This window comes from Ostrinia nubilalis, chromosome 3 (genome assembly GCF_963855985.1).
Source record: "Ostrinia nubilalis chromosome 3, ilOstNubi1.1, whole genome shotgun sequence".
Classification (NCBI taxonomy): Eukaryota; Metazoa; Arthropoda; class Insecta; order Lepidoptera; family Crambidae; genus Ostrinia; species Ostrinia nubilalis.
Genome location: NC_087090.1, coordinates 5,868,782 through 5,888,511, shown reverse-complemented (window position 1 = coordinate 5,888,511; position 19,730 = coordinate 5,868,782). Strand labels below are relative to the sequence as shown.

At 37.7% G+C, this 19,730-nt stretch overlaps 2 protein-coding genes across 2 annotated transcripts in view; one reads left to right on the top strand and one right to left on the bottom strand.

The window, feature by feature from the left end:
- Window positions 1-7,827: 7,827 nt before the first annotated feature.
- Window positions 7,828-19,118, bottom strand: LOC135087729 (ubiquitin carboxyl-terminal hydrolase CYLD). Its single transcript, XM_063982497.1, has 12 exons — window positions 18,978-19,118; window positions 18,723-18,908; window positions 16,531-16,813; window positions 15,440-15,634; window positions 14,699-14,898; window positions 14,235-14,414; window positions 13,687-13,842; window positions 11,004-11,192; window positions 10,801-10,909; window positions 10,443-10,579; window positions 9,857-10,040; window positions 7,828-8,296 (listed from the first exon to the last, which is right to left on the bottom strand). Exons 2-12 carry the CDS (start codon window positions 18,771-18,773, stop codon window positions 8,130-8,132), a joined length of 1,851 nt encoding a protein of 616 aa, XP_063838567.1. The 5' UTR covers window positions 18,774-18,908; window positions 18,978-19,118; the 3' UTR covers window positions 7,828-8,129.
- Window positions 15,911-19,730, top strand: part of LOC135087728 (probable phosphorylase b kinase regulatory subunit beta) — a 37,509-nt gene continuing 33,689 nt past the window's right edge. The window contains exon 1 of the mRNA XM_063982496.1: window positions 15,911-16,049. Within this exon, the coding sequence (XP_063838566.1) occupies window positions 16,047-16,049 (3 nt within the window). The 5' untranslated portion in view covers window positions 15,911-16,046. The remainder of the gene's footprint in view (window positions 16,050-19,730) is intronic.

Here is a 19,730-nt window from a genome sequence, read left to right as displayed (position 1 = left end):
GTAAAGCACAGATATGGATAGATGCAGCATGTGTCAAAAATTGTATGAAGCCGAGCGTGCCACTTTTTAAACGTCATTAGTGTCATTTTAGCGAATTTTAGTGATTGCCGCAACGTAAAAGTAATCGTATCATCGTACTGCATTCGCAAAGTCATCGAAAGATATCGTGTGACTCGATTCGAAAATTAATTAATTCCGATAAAACTGATATTTTGTTAAATTTATAGCTAGTCTGACTGTAGATTAAAATAATTTTGTCGCGGTAAACGTAAAACGTTATTCTACATTATTAATTTGCAAATAATATTTTTGTTGTGCCTAATGTTTATGAAAATAATGATCGTTATTCCATTATGTTAAATAGTACTACTAGTAATTCATACTTATTTCCATACTTTTAAATATTCTAGTAAGTACCTGACCTAGTTTCATAAAAATATAAAGACTACTTACTATTAACTCAAGCTTTTTATTTTTAATAAATGTAAAAATGCGTAGTTTTTCCAATACTTTTTCTTACATAAAGCTAAGTCAGGTACCTAGTTTTGAAGATATTTCTAAACGACAAAATCCAGTGCCGTCGTTTACATAGACGTATACTGCGATCACAGACCTAACTTCTTGATTTATTTGTTACTTGTGCTGTTAATTACAATTCTCAATCCGTAAATAATTTCTTCTTTCTACCGTGTTCGTACTACTGTTAGTCCAGTCAATGAATGCCTTAACGACGGTGTAGAGAGAAATCCGTGGAACACAATTTCTGACCTCGGGACTTTATTTAGCCTAGTTAGGTGGTGAACATAGCAAAAGTCCCCGCCCTTAGCCCTTGAGCCGGCAGGGAGAGGGGGGTTTAAAGGTACCACTTTTCGGTTTTTCGCTTAATCCTCGGAAACTATGCGTCCTAGTGACATGACTACTATGAACTAAAAAAAGCTTATTCAATTTGCTACAGGCGAGACCGTCAAGTTTTTCTATATCTTGTATAGTTTTTGCGGCATCTGCTCTAGAAGGTCTGTAAAATTGGAAATTTAATTTTTGTCTTACATGTTCCTGTCAGAAGAAAATCGACTAAATCAACATTGAGCAAACACTATAGACATGCGGGAGCATATTAAGCCTAGTTCCAGGGAGGGAACTGCACCGTGCGTATATTTATACGAACCAATTGGAGCCACTTTTGACTCCTCATCATTCAAAAACTACTGTGCATTAACTCTTCAAATTTGGCTCATGTATTGAGACTTGCAAGATATACATCAGCTTTAAATTTCATAAATATACCTCAAACGGTTATTTAGGTATTGACGTTCAAAAATCGACATTTAGAACACTAAAATCTATCTATCACCTGTGAAATGTTAAAATTTACTGGTTTTTTATTTGTTCCTTTGTATTTACATAACTACCTTTCTGGATGCCAAATTTGAACCTTCGAGGTCATCTGGAAGTGGTTAGAATTTGGTATATAGGTCAGACATGTAGATTTTTGGACGTCAATACCTAAAGAACCGTTTGAGGCATATTTATGAAATTTGAAGCTGATGTATATCTTGCAAGTCTCAACACATGAGCCAAATTTGAAGTGTTAATGCACAGTAGTGTTTGAGTGATGAGGAGTCAGTAGTGGCTCAAAGTGGTTCGTCTAAATATACGCACGGTGCAGTCCCCTCCCTGGAACTAGGCTTAACATGCTCCCGCATGTCTAGAATGATTGCTCAATGTTGATTTAGTCGATTTTCTCCTGATGGGAACATGTAAGACAAAAATAAAATTTCCAATATTACAGACCTTCTAGAGCAGATGCCGCGAAAACTATACAATTTATCAAAAAAGTTGACTATCTCACCTGTAGCAAATTGAATATGCTTTTTTTGGTTCAAAGTAGTCATGTCACTAGGACGCATAGTTTCCGAGGATTAAGCGAAAAACCGAAAAGTGGCACCTCTAAACCCCCCTCTCCCCGCCGCACAGTAGTTTGATTTTAATAAAAGGTGGACATACGATCGAAAGTCATAATTTCACCGAAACAAAAATTGTTTTGGATAGCATTTTGAAAGCTGATCAACATTTGTCATTACGAATTTTTCGATAAAACGAGCCTTTCATGCTTAAAAAAAATATGACAAGAAAATTTGTATGGAGAAAAATCATTTTTATTTTTTTTCTGGCTACTGTTGCAAACTGTAGCGGTCAAACCTTATGTAGTCGTAAGTACCTATGGTGCCTAACATTACGACATAAATACTTTTTGCGGGCACGCGCGGCGAAGCGAGTAATGGACATGCAAAATTTTAAATATTTTTATTTATTCATTATTGATTTTAATGCACTTAAAGTAATTATTAATAGATAAATATACTTAGTCTAACTTACTACAGCCCCCTATTACCTCATTTCACGCTAAAACCTTTCAAACTAGAAGCTAAGTTTGTAGTTACTAGGTAGTCTAAGTTGTTTTTATTGTCATTATAATATTCACTACTGGTCTACTGGTTATCGTGTAAGATAGATTAGGTAGATATCAACCCTCTACCTAGGTATATACCTACTTCTTGGCACTTATAATACCGACATACATGATTAAAAAAAGTCTTCAAGCAAGAATCCTGGACTTCAATGGTTATGAAAGATTTTTTAACTTTCTAGAGTAGTCCTGAATAGATCCTTAAATCATTTTGACTGTCATAATCGATTACAGTAGGTAGCGGGATAGTTTCAATTTTGATAGAACTGTAATTTCCAGTTCTTCTGTTGAATAGTCTTATACTTTCACAAAAATATTCATTTTTTTTGGCTCCTTTAAAGAGGTGTAAGTTTCTTTCCCTTCGTCTAAAAAGATAACGTACATAACACCTTTATAAGTAGCCTCAAACATAAAGCATACAGCATACCTTTACCCAATCATCGAACTGAGAAAAATCTGAAATCCGACATTTATCACCTTCTTCCATTCATGTCTTCAATTATTATCTTCGTTCGAAAAACAAATCAAAACAAGATATTTTAGCCTATTCACTTATCTTGATCTGAGTGTTCAAAATAATCAAAGTCACTCACATACTTACTTTTTCCGAAAGAATCCAATAGGCAGGTTTGCAGTACACCAAAATGTTATCACATTATCTGCACCATGTATCAGCAGTTTTTGTGTACGTTAGCTGGCATATAAAACTATAGGTAGAGGTGTACATAATGGATCTGCAATAATGTGTGGCAATAGGGCTCGGAAACTTGGCCTCTCAATATAGGCCTTATAAATAAGCTCAAAATTGCACAACGTGCTATGGAGAGGGCTATGCTCGGTGTTTCTTTACAAGATCGAATCAGAAATGAGGAGGAGATCCGTAAACAAACCAAAGTCGTTGACATAGCCCAACGGATTAGCAAGCTAAAGTGACAATGGGCAGGGCACATAGTACGCAGAACTAATGGCCGATGGGGCAGCAAGGTTCTGGAGTGGAGGCCACGTACCGGAAAGCACAGCGTTGGACGTCCACCCACAAGGTGGACCGACGACCTCATAAAGGTAGCAGGAAGGCGCTGGATGCAGGGCAACACCAAGCGGCCATTGTGGAAATCATTGGGGGAGGCCTATGTTCAGCAGTGGACGTTCTATGGTTGAAATGATGATGGATGATGAATTATGTGTAGAAGAGGGTTACGGATATTTCCATTTATGATGGAATTATTTGACTAACTGAATGGAGAGCCATAAAAATGTATTGTTTACTATATGGGTTGAAACCCTTACTGAACCCACTACCTACTGTAATCGATTATGACAGTCAAAATGATTTAAGGATCTATTCAGGACTACTTTAGAAAGTTAAAAAATCTTTCATAACCATTGAAGTCAAGGATTCTTGCTTGAAGACTTTTTTTAATCATGTATGTCGGTATTATAAGTGCCAAGAAGTAGGTATATACCTAGGTAAAGGGTTGATATCTACCTAATCTATCTTACACGATAACCAGTAGACCAGTAGTGAATATTATAATGACAATAAAAACAACTTAGACTACCTAGTACCTACAATCTTAGCTTCTAGTTTGAAAGGTTTTAGCGTGAAATGAGGTAATAGGGGGCTGTAGTAAGTTAGACTAAGTATATTTATCTATTAATAATTACTTTAAGTGCATTAAAATCAATAAAAATAAATAAAAATATTTAAAATTTTGCATGTCCATTACTCGCTTCGCCGCGCGTGCCCGCAAAAAGTATTTATGTCGTAATGTTAGGCACCATAGGTACTTACGACTACATAAGGTTTGACCGCTACAGTTTGCAACAGTAGCCAGAAAAAAAATAAAAATGATTTTTCTCCATACAAATTTTCTTGTCATATTTTTTTTAAGCATGAAAGGCTCGTTTTATCGAAAAATGCATAATGACAAATGTTGATCAGCATTCAAAATGCTATCCAAAACAATTTTTGTTTCGGTGAAATTATGACTTTCGATCGTATGTCCACCTATTTTTAATATCAAACTACTGTGCGCCGGCTCAAGGGCTAAGGACGGGGACTTTTGCTATGTTCACCTCCTAACTAGTCTAAATAAAGTCGTGAAGTCAGAAATTGTGTTCTACAGTTTTCCATCTATAATGCTTTATTGACTGGACTATGTCCTCGTAAAATCATCGTAACCGATTGTTGTAATCGGATTACATGAACATCACTCGACCATGTATGTCCATTTGGACATATCGGAATGGCACGCTTTGACGAGCAACTTGCTGTATCTACTCTAATCCATATCTGTGATGTAAAGTCAAGAAAGAACTGCCAACACAAGGGCTATTAATATTAGAAATACAATTTATATATTTTGATAAGCAATATTTTTCCAATGAATCTAATTAGTTAATAGAATGTTTGTGATCTTATTATACAAATTAAGTAGAAGTTTTAATAGGACTGAAAATAAAATATTTTTGTAACAAAATTAATTATTTTAATAAGGGCATTTTTTACATTAACTATTATAGTAAAATAATACATAGATCTGTTACATACTAATGTACCTAAATTACTTTTAACCTTTTTAATCATTCCTGTTAATCTTTTTAATATTTATACCATAAGTCTGGAACAATTTACATATAATTTTGTAAATAGAACATAATAAATTAGAAAATATACTACTTAATATTTATTACCTAGTTTTATTTTTGCCTTTAGATGTTTTTATTACATTATTATTGAATTTTCATTTAAACACAAAATGGCATGGTTATAATAATACAGTGTGAGTCACGTTAAAGTGTACATATGAAAATAAATGAAACTAGACCTATTTTTATCGACAAAAAACAGGTCAAATTTTTTTTGAGATTTTTAATTTTTTATAGATTTTTTTTTCTTCAAATTACTTATTGTAAAGAAAACGTAATAACTTTTAAACCAAGCGGTATATCCTGATAGAATAAAAACAGTAATAATGCTAAATAACAGGCGATACTAAAAAAATACATAAAATACACAAAAAAGGCCAACAAATAATAAAAAATGATACTTTTTGAAAAAAAATCTGCTTTTAAATTCGTGTTTTTTTGGTTATTTGATAAATTTCTCCAAAAAATGCCCCTATAACCGGTGGTTTTTATTACTTTGTATTATTCTCTATCGTATTACCTTCGTAAAACCAAAAATCGCATGTCTCTATCCCTATCACAACGTTTGCAATGATCGTTTGAACTAAGCCTCTCCGGGCGCGCCATTCAACGCTTCGTTAACAACGAAACTGAAAATGGCTCTAGATTTATAATTTTGATAAAGACAAGTTAGATTTCAAATAAAAACCAAAGATTTTGAAGTAAAATAAGCATTTTAGTTAAAATTAAAATTGTCTCTACCTGTAGCGGAGAATAATGTTGTGGCAGGCCTTTGTTCAAACGATCATAGCAAATGTTGTGATAGGGATAGAGACATGCAATTTTTGGTTTTACAAAGATAATACGATAGAGAATAATACAAAGTAATAAAAACCACCTATTATAGGGGCATTTTTTTGAGAAATTTATCAAATAACCAAAAATATACGAATTTTTAAGCAGATTTTTTTCAAAAAGTATCATTTTTTATTATTTGTTGGCATTTTCTGGGTATTTTATGTATTTTTTTAGTATCGCCTGTTATTTAGCATTATTACTGTTTTTATTTTATCAGGATATACCGCTTGGTTTAAAAGTTATTACGTTTTTCTTTACGAGGAAGTAATTGGAAGAAAAAAAATTCTATAAAAAAAAAAAAAAAAATGTCCTAAAATTTTTGACCTCTTTTTTGTCGATAACAAAAAACCTACACTAAAACGTACAAAAATAATTACTAATTACCTACTTATTTATTAGGACGAATTATTAATATTTATGTAGGTATACCATGATTGATACTTCTGGAGTCGGTGCCAAGATTATGAAACATGTAAAGTTTGCCTGCACCGACTCCAAAAGTATCAATCATGGTATACCTACATAAATATTAATAATTCGTCCTAATAAATAAGTAGGTAATTAGTAATTATTTTTCTACGTTTTAGTGTAGGTTTTTTGGAGTCGGTTTTATTTTTTTTTATAAAATTTTACTTATTTCTTGCTTTTTAGTTAACTAATTATTTGTTACCACTGAAGGTAGGCAGTACACTGAGACCAAAAAAAATTGGTTCATAATCGGCGGAGATATTGCGTATAAAAAAGTTCATCCCTAATTTTCCACCCTTGGGGGTGAAATATTTTCTTCAAATTCGCATGAAACCACCCTTTTGATAATACCTATTCAACAAAAAAATAATCGTTCAAATTGGTTTATAATCGGCGGAGATATTGCGTATAAAAAAGTTCATCCCCAATTTTCCACCCTTGGGGGTTGTTTTTTTTATTATTAAATTTAAATGGGACCACCCTTGAGGTATTACCTATACGCCGAAAAAAGATTTGTTCAAATCGGTTCATAATTGGCGGAGTTATCGCGTAACAAACATAGAAAAAAAAAAAAAAAAAAAAAAAAAAAAAAACATACGGGTCGAATTGAGAACCTCCTCCTTTTTTGAAGTCGGTTGAAAATAGGTCTAGTTTCACATATTTTCATATGTACACTTTAACGTGACTCTGAAAACCCTCATTAATACAGGCTGCTTGTAAATAAATATATTATAGTGGAATACAATTTTATGGTCTGTGAATCGGACAAAATACCGCGAAAATAATAAAATTGGACGGTGATAAAAAAGGCAAACTGTGCAGATCCATCTCTGCGGATCGATTCTAGTGCGACAAATCGGGTGCAATCTTTGAACATACTAAACATCACGATCAGCGGATATGATAGTGTACAACAGTAGGCGGAACAAAAACGTCCTCGGGTGGCACAATACTACCTTGAAAAATCCCGAGGATGTGCTTTCAATCGCAAACTGAAAACAATACGCATGGCCACGTTTTCTTTTGCAAGTCATACCCATTTCGGTGACATAGTCCGCGTAGATCGTGTGATTTAGATAAAAACATTAGGAAACTAAAAACTTAAATGCCTGGCTAAACTCGTTCACCATACCACATTCAAAAACTGGCAACCCCGCCTGGGCGGAATGCAGGAGCGGCTCGTTACCCGGCGGTGTATTAGAGCGCTAAATTATCGGCAGCGCGTCTGTCGCGCTGCTAAAGTCGCCTAAATGTGAAAGCGCTCTTATGGCTGGTTTACACGTATTAAGTAGTTAAGTAGTAGGTAACTAAATTTTAACTTAATTCCAAACGTCAAGCTCTTGTTTATTATGAAACTGCTTGTCGAAACGTGTCAAGTGACAAGCCCCACCCACCAACTTGACACGTAAAAATGTAGTTATAGTTCCAAAATACTGAACTGTCCTATCCATGACATTGACAGTGGGGCGCCACCGTCAATACCGTATCGCTGGTTCCGATTTTTGCCATTGGAAACCATATAGTTGAACGATGGTAGCGCCCCCCTGTCATTGAGTTTGGTGGGACAGTTCAGCGTGGGTCATCTATACTATGCAACTGTTTGTCAAAACGTGTCAATTGACAAGCCCCACCCACCAACTTGACAGAAAAATCAAGTAAAATGTAGTTTAGTTACCTACTTATCTACTTAACGCGTGTAAATCAGCCTTTAGCGGTACATGGCGACGTCGGGGCTGCGGTAGAAGCACATGTAGGCGTCGGCGAGCAGCCGCGCGGCGTGCGGGGAGGCGTGCGCGCGCGCGCCCTCCTCGCCCAGCCACGAGCCCAGCTCGGAGATGCTCACGATCTCGGGGATGTTGTAGCCGTTGCGCTCGCCTGCGGACCGGGAACAAATTAGGTTGACACTAGAGATATAGAGACTAGAGGCCGTCCGCGACTTCGTACGCGTGGACCTCGTTTTACCCCCGTTAGATATCATGTTGATAGATGGCGTTTCACGGCTTCCCCCGCATGAATATTTACGAACGTCAAAAACAGTAGTTTGTCCAGCGCTGCAGACTTTAACCAATGACGATAGATGGCGCTTTTTAGACACGTCTTATTTATTTATTGAAATTTATTTGTCACATATCGTCAAAAATTATAGCCTGTACCTATGTTAATCTGGGATATAAACAATAATTTATAAAGTTTCTACAAAATCCGTTTATAGTCTTTTTCACCTAAGATGATCCGTATGACGTTTCAAGTTTGAAAGATTTAGAGATGTCACATAACTAAACCATAGCGATTTATCTATCGATTTTTTTCGAAGAGTTAGTAAAACCTACTTTTAGAGAAATATTTTGTATAGGTGTTATTCAACAAAAAACATGTTTTTTTTTAATTACAAATATAATTGTAACAATTTTTTATTGATAATATTCAAATTTCATGGTTCGTGTTCAAATAAACGATTCCTAAAAAGTACTGGTTCTATTTCTTTAAATTAAAAACTATTAATTTATTTTCAATGCGTTTATTAAAGTCAATAATCGAAAAATATAGTTGATTTTTGTGATGTTTTTAATAACTAAGTATTTACTGCAATCGATTAATGAACCGCGGAAATAATCGATTTTATTATACAAGAAATACCCCAGCACTAAATCTATTCCGTTTCACACATTGCGTACATTAAATAAAAAATATTTTTACATCGCATTTAATTAAAATATAATCAATAGACTCAGATTTTGCTATATATTTCAAGACAAGTAGTTAATTTTTTTTTATTATATTGCTAATAAAATACAAATATTTTTTCAAAAATATTCTGCATATGTAGTATGCGTAATATGGATAACCTTGAAGTGTCATACGGATCATCTTACGTGAAAAAGACTATAGTAGTTTTTTGTGAAAGAGTAACAAACATCCAAACTTTCGCCATTATAATATTAGTAGGAGTAGGATGCCCACTAATGCTCTGAGGTCGAAACTCAGTGTCGCATTAGAAATTGACACAAACAAAGTAATTAAAATATGTGCTCATTATCCACTGCGGTATCAGTACTCAACGTTCGAATAATTTTTAGTACTACGCAAGCAATGTAAATGTTTACATTATGACGTCTGCAGCAATGTGTTCTGTTTTTGAGCATACTGCTGCGACAACGGCCCGTCCCCTTGACACATCTCCCTTTAGTTTCTGTGATCTGTGGTTGACACGTATGAATTTCGTAAATAAACGGGACACTTCAGTAGTCCAATAAGAATAGAATAGCGAACATGACTCGTCAAAAATTGAAACTTTACCCTACTGCCAATACAAGATTTAAACAGAAATTAAGTTTGGTAAGGAGTTCCTTGGGGGAGGCCTTTGTCCAACAGTGGACGTCTTTCGGCTGAAACGAACGAACGAAGGAGTAAGGACTACTCATACTGGTATTGTACCTTTTCTATCAGCCATTGAATCGAAGAAGCACCAGGGAGCATCGTGGCCCACGCCAGCTTTGACGAACGCCACATAGTGACTAGTTTCAATGCACAGCACAGCAAACAGCTCCATATAAACTCGAGGCACTGGACACGATTCCAGTATGTTTGCGAACTCTTCGCAAACTGTCAGCGGTGTTGCCTGTAAAAAATATCATTTTTACTCGTATCAAGTCGAGTATCTTGTTCCCCTAAGTGGCAAAACGTGACTGTTGTAATTTCGAAATGTCTGCTCTGGTGGTTTTTTGTATGTAGTTACTGCGCTCCGTTTTGCCACTTAACTAAAGCCTGGTCCGTGAGCACGTAGAATTTTGTCCAATGACCCCAAGCTACCCATCCTTATCGCTCGCGCGTAATTATGTTGCTGTCGCGCTCGCACACTCACTGCGGGCGCCCGTCGCACAGTCGCGACAACAATATAATTACGCGCGAGCGATAAGGATGGGTAGCTTGGGGTCATTAGACAAAATTCTACGTGCTCACGGACCAGGCTTTAGGGGGTCTGATTTCAATCACAGTCAGATTGTTATTCTTCTATTTGTACCTTGTGCTGCGGGCGCTTATTGTGCGCGAGCCGCAGGCAGGCGGAGCACAGCGCGCCGGCCTCCAGCGTGACGCCGCCGCTGCACGCGCTGCACTCCCACCGAGCCAATGTCCCACACACGGCACACTGACGAGGCACTGCAATGTAAAAGTAAAAAGACAGTAAAGCTATAACAACACCAACACGTGCCGATCCTCATCGCCGAATCGATCACGGCGCGATCATAGGTCAATGACAGGTCGCGTGGACTGTCATGGGTCGCGCGACCTGTTTTGGCCTATGATCGAGCCGGTGTAGTTCAAACTTAAACGCAATGTTAAAATAGTCAAAACCTAAACACTTAAGAAAATCTACTTACATCCTTCAATGAGATCAGTGACGTCCAACAGTGGAGATGGCAACACTTGTTGGTACAATTTATATTGCTTTCCGAACCTTGGCATTTGGATAATGAACGCCGCGGGAACCTAGAACGAAGAATAAGAATTTAATTATCAAAGTAAGGGTGTGTTAACAGATTTATCAATTGCTTAATTTAAAAAATAATAGTAAATGCTTTACCTCACTAAGCTTTACACCTGAAGTAGCAAACGATTGTTCAAGCAATTGTTGTACTGTTGGCAAGGAAACATGTTCGTCTTTTTCCACGAATAACTGGTAGCAAAACGACTCTTGCCCCGACGATAGCTTCAGGAAAGGTTCTGCGCGAAGTAGTTGTGCTACCAGACCGTTCAGAAACTCCTCTGGATCCTGGAATAAAAATAGGTGCTTTCAGGGAGTTGCAACTCAAGAGTGGCGCAATTTTTTGGAGATTTTCTTTTGTTTGTTTATCAACTGTATAGTTATGTATTTAAATAATTTATAAAAAAACAAGATGACAGTTTACTGCGACACAAATTTCCCAAAAGATTCTTACGTTTTTCCGCGTAGATGGCGATACTTGTCCCGTCCCTATACATATTTGGGGTGGTTCTAGATTCCTTTCTCGAGTGTTGTCAAATTGTAATTGCTTGGATAGTAGAAAATGTAAATTGAATTTGAATTAAAAGTATTGGTTGGAGTTATAATAAAGAAAGGCGAGGCCGAAGGCCGAGCGGGTGCCCTCTCAGACGCATAACATTTTTCATCATAATTTAGTTTGGCATAACAGTATTTGCATAAAGTTTTTTCGCATAAACTTTGATATGCATAGTTTTCTAACTGTATAATGGTTTCTTAGGCATAATAATAACTTTTTCTAATTTTCAATCCCATAATTTAAATAATCATAAATGTAAAGAACATAATTTTTATATACATAAAGTTTGTTTTTAATAAAATACTATAAACATAATGTAATTATTTATATTTTATAACATTTAAAGTCATAAATATTGTCTATAAGAGCAACCAACATTAAAGAGTAAATAATTATGTATTTGTGATGTTGCGAACGATCCTCCTTCCACCTTTATACTCTTTCGGCCTATAGATTTTCAAAAACTAAATTCTCTGTATCATTGTCATTTTTGTTCTTAATTTTTGACCTATCTCTTAGAAAACTTAAGCTCGTGAAAATACATTCTGTTTGATCTCGAATCCCTCTTATTATAACGCACATATTATACAGTCCACATTTCTTTTACAACATTAAGCTTGCCTGGTCTGAAATTATGTTGGTCCCGACTGGCCGTGGTCTCTTCCACGTGGTACTAGTCTGCCCTATACTAGAGTGCAATTTAAAAGCCGGAGGCGCGGAGGGAGTGCTGTCCTCGCTCGCTGTATGCTCGCTTCCGCAGCTTCGGCTTGCTGGTCGCCTTCGGCGACCAGCCTCAGCCGCTCCAGCTCGCACGGCTGCCGGATATATGTTACGCCAGAGCGGAAGGACCGCACTTCCCGCAGCGCCGGAGATAAGGCAATCCTAATGCTTGCTTGCATGCTTGCTTGCTTGCATCCTTGCTTGCATACATGCTTCCTTGCTGCTTGCTTGCATGCTTGCTTGCTGCATGCTTGCTGCTTGATTGCATGCTTGCTGCTTGCATGCTTGCTTGCTGCTTGCTTGCAGGCTTGCTTGTTTGCATCCTTGCTTGCATGCATGCTTACATGCTTCCTTGCAGCTTGCTTGCATGCTTGCTGTTTGATTGCATGCTTGCTGCTTGCTTGCATGCTTGTTTGCATGTTTGCTTGTCTATTTATATTTGTTAACTTATATTTTATATGTATAACATTTTGTATATTATGAATGGTAATTTATGGCATTGGTTTAGATGCCAATAAATGTTATGCCTAGAAATCGTTATTAAAAAAACAAGAATACAGAAAAAATATGTACTAAAATATTATTATAATAAAAGTGGTCATGGCAAAAAAATATATGCCTTATGATTTATTCTGTATGAACGTTATGCGAAATGATGAGTATGCCAAAAAACTTTATGCACTCTTAAATTATGACAATATTTTTTATGCAACCGAATATGGACCCTTATGCGAGGCCGGAGACCGAATCCCGAAGCGGCCAGTCCAAATACAACCCGTACGATCGGTACCAGTGTCGACGTGACGTCACGGATACCAGCTAACTCGAGCGGATATTTTTGTCCACGTCATCTTCTCCTCGCACGTGAGGCCGGGCACGTCGGAGAGGCGCTCGAGCAGCGTGCGCAGCTTCATGACGCGGTCGGCGCGCACGTGCCCGTGCCGCCTCGACCGGGTTGTATGTACATATTAGTGCACGTCACCTTCTCCTCGCACGTGAGGCCGGGCACGTCGGAGAGGCGCTCGAGCAGCGTGCGCAGCTTCATGACGCGGTCGGCGCGCACGTGCCCGTGCCGCCTCGACCGGGTTGTATGTACATATTAGTGCACGTCACCTTCTCCTCGCACGTGAGGCCGGGCACGTCGGAGAGGCGCTCGAGCAGCGTGCGCAGCTTCATGACGCGGTCGGCGCGCACGTGCCCGTGCCGCCTCGACCGGGTTGTATGTACATATTAGTGCACGTCACCTTCTCCTCGCACGTGAGGCCGGGCACGTCGGAGAGGCGCTCGAGCAGCGTGCGCAGCTTCATGACGCGGTCGGCGCGCACGTGCCCGTGCCGCCTCGACCGGGTTGTATGTACATATTAGTGCACGTCACCTTCTCCTCGCACGTGAGGCCGGGCACGTCGGAGAGGCGCTCGAGCAGCGTGCGCAGCTTCATGACGCGGTCGGCGCGCACGTGCCCGTGCCGCCTCGACCGGGTTGTATGTACATATTAGTGCACGTCACCTTCTCCTCGCACGTGAGGCCGGGCACGTCGGAGAGGCGCTCGAGCAGCGTGCGCAGCTTCATGACGCGGTCGGCGCGCACGTACCCGTGCCGGCGCAGCGGGTTCACGATCTCCTCGCGCAGCACTCGCTGCACTTCCGAGTAGTGCGGTGAATCCTAAAAAATATTTATTTATTTATTTTCTAAGAAAACCAACAGCGTTTTTCTGAGATTAAATTATAGGTAAAACATGTCCAAAATCATGGCAAATAACAGGTTTTCCTTGCTTAACAAATAGTAGTTACTGTGTTGTTTGAAAAACAAGCTAAAAATGGTCAAACAGACAGAGCCAAACATAAGCCATCGCTTTATAATGCATTACGATGTTTAGAGGACTTGATAGGAGCAAAACTTCTCAGATTATTTACAAGAATAGTGTAAAGCCTGGTCCGTGAGCAATCGCGACGGCAATATAATTACGCGCGAGCGATAAGGATGGGTAGCTTGGGGTCATTGGACAAAATTCTACGTGCTCACGGACCAGGCTTTATCAAATTGTGGAAACAAACCTCTGGTTCTGGTGGACGATACAGCAACGCATCGAAGACGCTCGTAAAGGTGAACATAGCGAAGAGTGTCGCATCCAGGTAGCACGAGTTGTGGTGCCCCTGTATGCCTCGATTTTTGCCCGCTAATTCACCCAAGGAGCTCAGGGGTGGAACCACACCGGGTACCACGGGGCATTCAGGCTGAAATTAATAAAAGGGCCATTACATCAAACCTCGCCAATATATCACAAACTTATATGAGAAATCTTAGTCGAAGTTTTCACATTTTACAAACTCTATTCTGAGCAAAGTTAACGGTATTAGCGACGTACGGCTTGGTCTTGGTCAACACTTTACGCCAATTAATTAACATAACATGTCTTCCACAGGGAAAACATTCTTCTTCAAACTTCCACAGGGAACGAGAGTTCGCCGCCGCATTTTTGAACAAGTCTGAAAGAGAAGAGCAAAATGCTGATGCTTACTTGTTCAAAATCATCGGTGTCATGCGAGTCGGCGCGATCCGGCGGCGGCGTATCTCTGAATCGCGCGTCGCGGCGGCACAGCGGTAACGGAACGAAGAGCGCGCGGCCCGGAGCGCAAGCGAATAGTCGAGTGCCGCCGCGGGTGCCGTCGCCTAGACCGCACACGCTCTGCTCTAGCTCCACACCCGCTGTTGCTGTGTCTGATAAAACAATACAATAAGAATTTAAACTCCAATTAAAGTTAAATATTAGCTTGTTTCAGGGCACCACTAAAATCTACCATACATTGTATTAGCACCATTAATTTATTACCTATTATACAAGCAATACAGCATTATTGAAATGGTCTTCGCCCAGAAAATAAATACGATAAGACCGCTTAAATGATACACTTTCAAGTTGGTTACGTTACGTTTTTGGTTAGTTTTGATGCACAATAAGTAAAAGTAAATAAGTGTGAGATAAAAAATACGGAATCGGAATGCTGTATTCCTAAGTGCAGTGCAATGCTGTATTTCTAAGGTCTAAAGTGAAAGCATTTATTCAAGAAAGTAACAGGTGAGCAGTGAGCAAAGAACAGGATGGTGAGATTAAATAGTAAAAGAAACGATAAATTACTAGGATTTATACCTAATTAGAGGAATGGTAAACAAGCATAGTAGACACTCGACAAATACGCTCTGGGGTATCAACATCATAAATAGATCGATTTATGTTAGAAAAATGCAATTAAAAGTTTACCATCGATAATGCCGATCCACCTGACGACGCCATAATAGTGTTGATCAACATCTGTGGCAACTTCAACCAAAGAGCCAACACCGATATCTTCCTGTAGATCGATAGGTGAGCTCCTCGTCGCTGCAGGAGCCGCCCTCGGGGACCCTAATGCTGGAGAATCATATAATTCTTCAGGTGCGTCCCCGCTGCAGACATCTGTAAATATAAGAAAAATTCCAAGTCAATGACCGGAAAAAAATACCAAAACATTTATGTACGAATTTTTTAAAACAAACTGCGGGAATATAGAAGCACTTTTAAATTAAAAACATACTTTCTTGCAACTGAAGAACGCAAAGGGGAATATCGTCGTAGTTAATTTCCTGAAAATAACTGCACGCCATAGTTTTAGGGCCGCGCAGACTATGCACACTGCCAGCCGGCCGGCCGCCGCTTGTGGCGTTTCTCGACATCTAAATTTAGAAACTAGGAATGGCTAAAATCGGCTCACCCACTCGCGTCCAAATGCTAGACTTATGAACTGTGTGTTGTGGTTGTAGTGTAAATATTTGGGACCAAGATAATTATAGTGAATGTGTGATTGTGACTTGTGCACAGACTAATAATAATGGTAAATATTTCAGTTTTAGATGATCTAAAAATTGCGAAGTGTTTCTAACGTGAATATGAATTCTGTTTGATTCTTAATACAACTTTTTTACATAATATGATGTATCCACAATAGTATATTGAATAATTGATAGATAATATTCGATATAGATAATATTTATTTTAAGTTATTAGATACCTAATTTAGACTATCTAAGCTTAGACAATATAATTCGTTTATTTAAATAGAAACTTAAACGGCACGAATAAGCGACCGAAATGAAGAAGAGTTGATGCCTGCCGAGCCGGGCTTGAGGGTTCGCGTTACACGCAACATTACGCCAAACGCCTGCTGTGGTTGCGGGTTCGATCCCGCAAGTATTGATTGTCTTTGGTATTTTATGTATATTTATTAGTTTGTTTATACGTGATTGTCGCTTTAGTGCAAGCTTTGCTTATGAAGCCAGTAGGTAATACAAAAAGTAGTGGCCATTAATGCTTACCCACAAGTATTCCAGTCTCCACTTTTTTAGTGTCTTGTACCATTTTTTTTGGTCTATAATCTTCTGGTGATGACTTCACTTGAGGTGTTGTGGAGGTTGTTGGTTTATGACGTCTTTTGTCGGGTGCCAAGTGTGCCAAAAGGTTCACAGATTTGACACGTTCATGTTGCGAAGAACGCTGCATAGTGCGTCCACAGTTGCGAGGCACTGACCCATACTCGGGGCGCTCCGGCTCGCGTGGCGCTGGGGGCCAGCTTCCTCCGATCAAGTTGAATAAGTCTATCTATAAAGAAAAAAAATCATTATAATTCATTTAAGTTAAGAGAGAGTCGGCTCATCAACTCAGTAGAGCAGCAATCTGGGAAAAATATCTTTTCTTCATGCTTTAGGCCTTATGCCTGTGCTAAAACTCGCAGGGGTGCACAGAGTGGGTACCATCAGTACATTTTCATAGTTTTTTTAATCAATAAAATGGTGTTCATTTTTTTTCACTGCTTACAAAACTACTGCACATAGAATCATTGATTATTCAAAATAATCAACAGATATCATGCCAATATTCCTGTATTTCATCAGATAATCTAGTCTTGTACATATTATATTGTTGTTATATATTATACTCCATGCATGACATGCATAATTCTTTACAGCAGATTTTTGCAAAGTTAGCCCAGTTGGTTCAATTGAGAATTTATTAAATTCATCAAGTAAGCAACCTACATAATTATTAAGAATGATGAATACCTATTGTACAATAATTTAAATTGAAATGTTTCTCAGGAAGTGAATTATTGTTAATTCTTATGAGAAATAAAGTTCTTAAACCGTTCAATTTATTTTAAGAGACCCTGTATGGATCATCTTATTGTCCATTGCAGTCTTAGATTAATAAAACTAAGATTAATTAATCTAAGATTGCAGTGGCTTCATAAATATTTTATGCATTGTATTTATCACTAGATTTCCGCCCGCGACTACGCGCGCGTGGTCCCCTGAACCCTATTTTTTTCCAAAATAAAATTTAGCCTATGTTACTCGTGGACTTAGATTAATAAAACCTTTATTAATTTAGGTTTTATTAATCTAAGCTCGTGGATAATGTAGCTTTCGAATGGTGAAAGAATTTTTAAAAACGGTCCAGTAGTTTTTGAACCTATTCATTACAACCAAACAAACAAACAAAGTTTTCCTCTTTATAATATTATATATAAGTGTAGATTATTTAATATTTATTAGTCCTTGCCTTGCAATTTGTAACAATAATTGAAAAATAAAACTTATTATTGTTGTGACATGTTCCAAACATACACTGGTCATCACAAAAATCGACCCTCCCGCGACAAGCACTTTCAAACATATGCATCCCCACTTCCCACTAATATTGGCACCATTTAAAAGCCTAGTTCTAAACTTCAATTCATTAAAGGAAAGGTTTTTTACCCGAAAAATGTGTCTGTAGAAGAATCCAGTCACTTCTTCAAAAAATAGGTAGTTAAGCTTGAGCCAACTTTTATGGCTATAAAACTGTTAAGTTGGGATTAATCGCTATCAATTTGTTAAAGAGGACACGTGAGATCATTATTTGTTTTTATAACTATAAATATTGGTCTAATAATTGATCCCAGAGGTGAGCCCAAAGTGAGGTCTTTTTTCAAGTCACATTTATTGTATATGTTAATCGTTTATTAAGAAATTAAATGTGTTTTTCTTTAAGGATATTTATTTGGCTTTCAAATAACACCAATATTGTTGGGGCACCATGATTGTGTCAGTAGAAACGAGTTTTCCTGTAAAATGTAGGTGGGCCGATTTTTGTGATGACCAGTAAATTTTCATGCCAAATTTACTACACAGCAGATGCTTATCGTATAGTTACAGCAGGTTTTCAAAGTGTTGTTGTTGTGTGTTTTAGTAGTAAATAAACATTTAAACAATTATTTAATTTGCTTTTTCATCTAAATCATTCTACTGCTGTATACAATTACAATGAATTCTCGCTCGATTGATGAGAGCTCGATTTCGGGATCCTTTTGTACCGGTAGTACCTACCTAACTAAAATTCTCCAATAGTTCCCAACATATTGTTAGTAGGTAGGTATCCACTTTTGGTTAGTAAAAATGGCCTTATTTAGTTACTTGACTGTTAAGTTAATTAGACAAAACAAAATATTAACAATTTCAAATCAAGAAACCTGCGTATCTCTAGAGAGTCCTGTGTTGTCCTGGTGAGATTCTCTGCTCATTTTTTCTATTGTCTTTGATGAAGATCTATGTTGTACTTTACATGGTTTCAGTTTTATACACAGCCGATAGAGACAATTTATTCTAAATATTTGCGTTCCTAATAAAAATCAAAAGTACCTTTATCTATTTTATATCTGAAAAATAGAAAACATATCAAAATATTGATAGATCTTGTAAAACATAAAAATAAAGTACATACTCACATGTTGTAACTACGTCAGGGAAAGATTTAATTAATATATTTATAAACAGTTAACATTAATTTAATTACGATTTTTTAATTATTTTTCTTATCAAATTAAGAACAAAATGTACCCAAAATCCAACTCAACTACTCAAGTCAGCTGTCACTGTCAAAACTGTGATAATAATCAGCTGTCAGTGGTGAATAGTAATGTTTGTAACAACCACATTTCAATACTAAACGAATCAATTAATATTTGGAATCGAAAAATATAAACCAATATTTTATTAGGTCGCATAGTGAAAGTTGAGGCGAACGCGTACTCATACAGAGCCCCGATTACGGTAATTTTTAACGTCAACAATCCAGACACGCTTCTCGATTCTGCGATACGATTGGTCGTTCAACAACGTACGTCAGCTGTTTTGACCAATCGTATTGCAGAATCAGAAACGCGTCTGGATTGTAGACGTTAAAAGTTACCGTAATCGGGGCTCAGCACACTGATGTAACATTTGAATATAAAACGTCAATGACGAATTGTGACGTGACGTCATTATACACTCAAGTTCAATCGAAACACCAGCTAAAAGCCTTGCTCTTACTAAAAGTGTACAAGTGAGACAGAAAGCACTTTTCAGTCAGACTACGTAAGACGTTCGAAAAGCGTATACAATTTATGCTCTTTGGTATGCAACACGGTATATAAATGAAAAATATTTGCTTGTGTTCATCGCCTCAACGCGCCAGCTGCTTGACTTTTTGGAAATAC